This window comes from Fukomys damarensis, unplaced genomic scaffold, assembly GCF_012274545.1.
Source record: "Fukomys damarensis isolate Sample0158 unplaced genomic scaffold, DMR_v1.0_HiC HiC_scaffold_28, whole genome shotgun sequence".
In the NCBI taxonomy this organism is placed as follows: Eukaryota; Metazoa; Chordata; class Mammalia; order Rodentia; family Bathyergidae; genus Fukomys; species Fukomys damarensis.
Window position 1 is genome coordinate 17,221,063 of NW_022900940.1, and position 6,555 is coordinate 17,227,617.

Sequence of the window (6,555 nt, forward strand, 5' to 3'; positions counted from 1 at the left end):
TCAGAAAATCTCCTGGGAAGCGTGTGTGTTTGTGTGTGTGTGTGTGTGTGTGTGTGTGTGTGTGTGTGTCCCTTCCTTCTTGCTCATGGGATTGTCTGGAAAGAGCAGCAAGAAGCAGGCCCCTCCAGGGAGGATACAACCTACAGGGTCACACAGCCTTGTTCCCTGAGAGGGGAACCCACCAAGTGATTGGGTTTGAAAGCACATGTACCATGCCTGGTGCAGGCCACCAGCTTTTATTGACAAGGAAGATGGGAGCTCTAAGTGGGGCGGGGAGCAGGTTCTCCCCAGGGCTCAGAAGAAACCCAGCTTCTTTTTTTCCTGCTGCTGCTTCCACTTGGCCATGCTGTAGAACTCTTCCTTGGATTTTCCAAAGATGTCTTGGAAGTCAGAATCGGACAGATAGAACTGGAGTGTGGGGGGAGAACAGATGTGGGAACAGGGGTCACTGGAGCCCGGAATTCTATCCCACCCAAAGTTTCATGGGGGCACAAGACTGTACTGCATCTGCCCTGTGCCAAGACAGCTCCTCCAGCACAGTTCTAGATGCACTGGGGCAGTGAGTGGCAGGGTCTGGGTGCTCACCTCCTTGCAGGCAGGGTCCACACCTGGAGGCAGGTCCTCAGCAGCCTGGTGCATCAGCCGTTCCTGGGGCAGATTCCCACTGACTGGTGAGCTGGTGTCACTGACACAGCTGCTGGCACTTGTCCTGGTGCTGGTGATCCTGGTACTCGCACTGGGGCCCAACTCCAGTTCCTTCTGTGAGCTGTCCTGGGAGCCCTTGAGGGCCAGCAAGGCCGAGGGACCTGCCCTCCTATTGCCCCGCCATTGGGATGGCTGGAAGTTGTTGATTTCCTATCCAGAGAGGAGCCTCAGGCTAGGGTAGATGGGGAATAGGCAGCCTACAAAGTGGTCACACTGAAACCCCCTGGCCTCTTGCCCCTGATTGCAGCTCTGCTGCCTACCACTGCCTAGTCCCTGCTGCTGTCCACCTTCACCCATGCCATCTGAGCCGCAACCACTGTGGGGAACATCCACGGGTCCCAGTACTCACTGCTGTTATCTCAGAGATGGCAGACCCTGTTCCCAGGCTGCCCTCCATCACTTCTTCATAGGCCTGGTTGCTCTGAGGGTAAGAATCAGGGCAACTATCAGGACTGGGGCAATAGGGGACCTGAGAAGGACTTGAGGATGAAAGTAGGTCTCCCTTATATGTGCTGGAGGCCCTTCACCCAAACGTACCCCCCCCACTTTAGAGTGGGGCTGGACACTTTAGGCCTCACTCACCATCCACTTGTAGGGGTCCCAAGTGAAGAACCATCCTGTGAAGGTGGGAGGCTCATGGCCCTGCTTGACCAGCACAATGGGTGTAGCCAGGCTCCTTTCTGCTGGATGGTTCTTCAGGTACTCCCGGCCCCAGGCCACCACCTCTTTCTTCCACTCACCTGCAGCTTCTCCAAGCCACAGGAAGACCTGGGCCACAGAGGGGGCCTAACCTCGGGCAGGTGGATTGGCTGCCTGGAGCCAGCCATCTCATCCCACTTCCCTGCCAGATGGCCCCAGATCCTGCATCCCCATCCCTGGCCAAGCAGACACACCTGGCAAGCTGCCCACACAGGAGTGTCACAGGCATGCAGTCAGGCATGCAGTCTGTAAAGCTTTACTAAGCACGCTGCGTGCCAGGCACTGGGGATTCAACAATGAAAAAATTAGGCAAAAATCCTTGCCCTTGTATGGTTTTCATGAAGGAGAAAATTACATATTTGTCTAGAAGAAAGCAGAGAAGTAACAATCCTTGAACTGGTGAGGTGCCTGACATGTTCAGGGAACGGCAAGAGAGCCGTAGAGTCTGGAGCAGGAGCAAGGTGGAGAGGGGAGGGATTCAGGTCAGAGCTGGGCTGGCCAGGTCTCATGTGGGGGCTTAGTAAGGGCTTGAGTTCTTCTCTGGGTGAGATGAGAGCCCACTGTACTGACACAGAGACACACAATCATCCATTGCTATACAGCAGACAAACAGTCATTCATTACTGTCCAGCATGCGACTACACACACCAGCAATTGCATTTGCTTAGCAGTCACACACAGCCCCTGGAAAGTCACACGGAGACACAGCTGCACAAACACAGACATAGTCGCTCAGCCCCTCACATCCACAGCTGGTCATATGGTGTCCCTCTCCCTGATAGTCTCGTCAGTTATAACTAGTGTGACTGGTATCAGTCATTTGACCGCAGTCACTGACAGTCAGTGTAGCTCTGGTCTTAACACACAGCCATATACACAAAGGCAAATGCAGTCACACAGAATCCTCATACACAGATATGTGGTCAGTCCTTCCACTTACAGTCACTCAGTGCTGACACATGTTCAGCCACAGGTGTGCAGTCACCTGGACTCACACGCAGTCTGAGGGTATACAGTTACAACTACATATTTGGTCACAATCACACAGGTCCCAGCTCAGAGTCATAGTTTCCTGCAGTCTTGCTGCTGTCACACAGCAATACAGACTCATCCACCATCTGCTACTGCACAATTCCACAGTTGTGGTGTTACACACCATCACAGACTTACAGTGTGTGCAGGGTCAGGTGGCCAGACACACTCAGTTGCATAAATACAGATACACTCCAGCCAGCCAAGAGTGGCTGCATTACCTCCTGCCAGGTGTCCAATAACATGATGTCATACTTGTCCAGGTCCTTTTGGCCAAAGAACACCACTTCCGTGAGGACCAGGAAGCCCCTCTCGCTGGAACACTCAAACAGTCGTGGCTGGAGACTGGAGGCCTCCCCAGACTGGAGCCTGGCCAGCATGGGTAGCAAGGTAGTGAGCAGAGTCAAGGGTGCTGTGCCTCCACAGACTGGGCCATACTGGCCCACCTCGAAAGGGTCCCCAGCCCAGGGCAGGAAAGCAATTTCTCTGGGGTCTGAGCTCTACCCACCCCATAACCCCTCCAGGAGCACCCTGCTCCTCTCTGGGTTGCAGGGTCCCTTTCTGTCAACAGACAAAGCAGATCAGGTAATCTGTGCAGCCCCAGCCAGCTGTGACACAAGCTGTTCCGTGACTTTCCCAGTAACTGTCATTAGGAAAGTGGGTAGCTGGCTCTGCAGGTAGGGAAGTACCCCTAACAGGAAGCTGGCTTCAGGTCCAGGGTAGAATGAAGAAAGCTAGGCTGGGCGAGGGGATAGTGGCACTGAGCTCAGGAGACTTGGTGAGGTGTGATGCAAAGACTTAGGCCACACAGACACCTACAGAGCCTCCTGCGTTGCAGATCCCTCTTCCCTGGGGTGGTGGTAGGGCGCCTCACTGCCTTTGCCACTTTGCCCAGAACAGAGACACTGCAGAGAGTGGAGTCTGCCAGCAGAGGGCACTACTGTCCTGCTAGCCTGTGCATTGCTATCCAAGTTACCCAGGATGGGAAAGTGAACTGTGGGGCTTTGCTCCTGAGTCCTGGGGGTGGAGGGCTGGAGTCCTCAGTTTCAGTCATATCTCTCCAGTTCTTTATGTGACCCTAATTAGTGACCCACACTGTCTGGGCCTGAGTTCCTCAAGGTAAAAACACCTTCCTCCCAAATCTGTTACCTCTTGTTGGAGTAGGGGGCCTGGCCTCTAAGCACCTCCCAGAAGTGGGGAGGCTCCTGACCCTCCAGGACAGTTTCCGTGTTATTCCCGGAGATGACAGTTACCACCATCCGCGCCATCTCACGTTGGTCACCGTTACAGCCCTGGCAAGCACAGAGCTGGATAAGCCCTGGAGGAGGCCTGCTTTTAGCTCCATCCTACATCCCACCCTACGCTGACAGTGGGACATGAGAGAGCAAGACATCTCCTTTCCTTCCCCTCCAACCCTCAGTTTCCCTTGCTGTTCCGGATCACAGGATCTGGAAGCCTGTCTGGATCCTCCCTCCCCAGAACTGGTGGTTAATCATGGTGTGTGCCAGAGATCAGAGAAAACTCCAGCAAAGCAGACTAGGTCTCCACCCCTCTTCTCCCAAGAGACTTGGAAGGGACACACCTGATGTTCAAGGCAGGAAGGAGAAGAGGCAGCTTCTGCAAACCCAAGGGGACTCCCAGGTTCACCTATCACTTTCTTCCTTTAACCCCCACTGGCCTATCCTTGGTTGAACTGGAAGCCTGCATCCGGTGGAGGGGACCCATCCCAGTCTGACGCCACTGTCCCAGTCGTGAGTCAGGTGGTCAGTGCTGCAGGTACCTTTCCAAACCAGAGGTAGCAGGTATCAGCTGTGATCAGCATGAAGATGTCACTGGAGCTGAGGGATGAGGCACGGGCTGGCACCTCTACAGTCTTGGTGTTGTGGCTCTCAGTGCCTTGTACATGGAAGAGCCTTGTGGCAGGTCCTGGCTTCCCCCTCCCGTTGTCTCCAGCAATCTCCTAGAAGAGGGCTGGGCCTTAGGCTAAGGCGAGGGAGAGGACTCCTGGGGGCCACCTCCCTCTCCTGTGGGAACCAATTGCCTCAGAGCTCAGGCTACCATTGTCTTATGGACTCTTTCTAAACGGTGAGGACCCCACCTGGTCAGGATAGTTGCTTAGGCCTTGAAGGTAGAACACTTGGCCCCTTTTGGCTCAACATCCTGGCCTGTGTTCTTGCTTTGTGCCTATCCCTGGGACCAGGGGAAGAAACTTGGGCAGGGGTCACACTTGGAGTTTCTGGGCCTGGGGCAAGCACAAGGATACCAGGGGCTAAAAAGCTGGGCCCCAGACCTGAAGAGAAGGTAGGGGTACATAGCAAGTGGATGCAAGGCCACAGGCACATGGAAGACTGGTGAAGATGCCACCACAGTGGCAAAGTGGACCCTACCTGGAAGACCACCAGCTGACCCTGGAAGATGGCAAGGAAGTGCGGGGGCTCACTGCCCATGGTCACATGCACCTGCACCAGGGCTCCCTGGTGCATGAGGTCCAGCTCCTCGGCGTTGCAGATCAGGGCCTTGGTCTCATCTGCTGTGGCCTGGTGGCCCTGTGGGAGTTGAAGGGTGATAATCTGGTGTAGCTTACATGTCCCAGTTGTTCTCGGATCCCAATTCTGGGCTTGAAGGTGTGGCCCACTCCCTGAGGTTAACGCACCTGCCATAGGTACAGGATGTACTGGACATGACCCAGCCTCTCATATGTGTAGAGGACAAGGTAGCAGCTACCTGAGTACAACTGGCCATGATGCTTGGGGTCCACAGACTGCCTGGCTAGATTCTGGATGCACCACATCTGAGAAATAAAGGATCAGGGGGCACAGATGTCTCCTCTGCCTGACCCAGCCTGCCTGCCTGCACCAGCCAGAAAGCTCTCCTCGGCTCATAGGCATTTCTTATCTGTGTGGGCATCCACACAGGGCTCACCCCAGCTCTGTGTCCTCCCCATGCTTTGTGCTGGATCTGCAAGTGACCCTTCTCCCACGGACCCCACACTGGTGCTGCCTGTGTTTAACTAGGACTCTGAGTTTGTGTGTGGTACCTGGGTAGACAAGTGGTGAGGACTCCGGAGGCTGTAAGATGGCCCAACCCTTGTCCCATATCTACCCCCAATCCTAACCATTCCCAATCCCCACTAGCCACAGCCCTGGAGAGGGGCATACAGGTCCCTGCACAGCCTCTCACTGCTCAGGTCAGGGCAGCAGGAGTGAGGCTGAAGTGAGACCTAGGAGCTCTGGGGAAATTCCCATCCTTCTTTCAAGTATCATTTTTAAAAAACAAAACTCGATTAAAGACTTGAAATGCAATTACTTCCTCGAATTTTTCAGTGTAAGTTCTTGTTCCTGTGGGTAGCCACACATGAGCTCTGCAGCCTGCAGACCCAAGACAAATCCCCAGTCTGCACAGGCTGGCAGTGAGACCATTCTAGGCTTCAGTTTTTCCTGTCCGCAAATGGGGGATCACAATGCCTACTGCACTTCGCCTCTGCAGGCAGGAACACAATGTCTGGGCATCCTTTAGACCCACACAGCCTGAGAGATTCTCAAGGGAACTTCTCCAGACTAGGGCATCTAAAATCTTGACTTTATCAGAAGAGGCAAAGCCAGACAACATACCAACCAAGAGTGGCACTTAGCTGGCAGTCAGGCCTCCTGACTCAGGCCCTCTCTGCTTGCCAAGCATTTGCCTTTGCCCTTGGAGCCTCCCTTACCTTCTCCTTCTTTTTCCTGCCTGTCTCTCCCTGCATGCCCCCCCCCTTGAGTCCCTTATTCCTCTGTATACCCTCACCTTTCCCTTCTCTTCCTTCACCTTGTGTCCTTCTACTTTCTCTGTCTTCTCCCTTCTTGCTGCCTTCACAGACTCCTTGCCCATCCACTCCCATCTTCCTCTCTCCGTGTTTCCTCCTTGCCCTTTCTCTTCCTTCTCTCTAGGTTTCTTCCTACTCACCACCTCTGTCCATCCATATTGGGGCAAATGTGAAAGAAAGCTTGTAGTTCTCTGACCTCAACTTGAGAACTAGGATCCAGCAGTCCTGTTCCCATAATCTCACAGCCCTGAGGCCAGATGGGTTATGGTCTCTCTCTCTCTCTCTTTTTTTTTTTTTTTTTTTTTTTTTTTTTTTTT

General features: G+C 54.0%; 1 protein-coding gene across 5 annotated transcripts in view; it reads right to left on the reverse strand.

The window, feature by feature from the left end:
- Positions 1–208: 208 nt before the first annotated feature.
- The window catches only part of Vill (villin like), a 26,025-nt gene continuing 19,678 nt past the window's right edge, over positions 209–6,555 (reverse strand). For 3 of the 5 annotated variants that reach the window (XM_010629698.2, XM_033757129.1, XM_010629699.1), the window contains 9 exons: positions 5,090–5,227; positions 4,824–4,982; positions 4,217–4,396; positions 3,586–3,728; positions 2,658–2,805; positions 1,288–1,473; positions 1,055–1,126; positions 586–855; positions 209–408 (listed from right to left, as the gene is read on the reverse strand). In XM_010629698.2, coding sequence (XP_010628000.1) covers positions 295–408; positions 586–855; positions 1,055–1,126; positions 1,288–1,473; positions 2,658–2,805; positions 3,586–3,728; positions 4,217–4,396; positions 4,824–4,982; positions 5,090–5,227 — 1,410 coding nt within the window. In that variant the 3' untranslated portion in view covers positions 209–294. The remainder of the gene's footprint in view (positions 409–585; positions 856–1,054; positions 1,127–1,287; positions 1,474–2,657; positions 2,806–3,585; positions 3,729–4,216; positions 4,397–4,823; positions 4,983–5,089; positions 5,228–6,555) is intronic. The other 2 variants (XM_033757130.1, XM_033757131.1) reach the window with 2 other exon arrangements.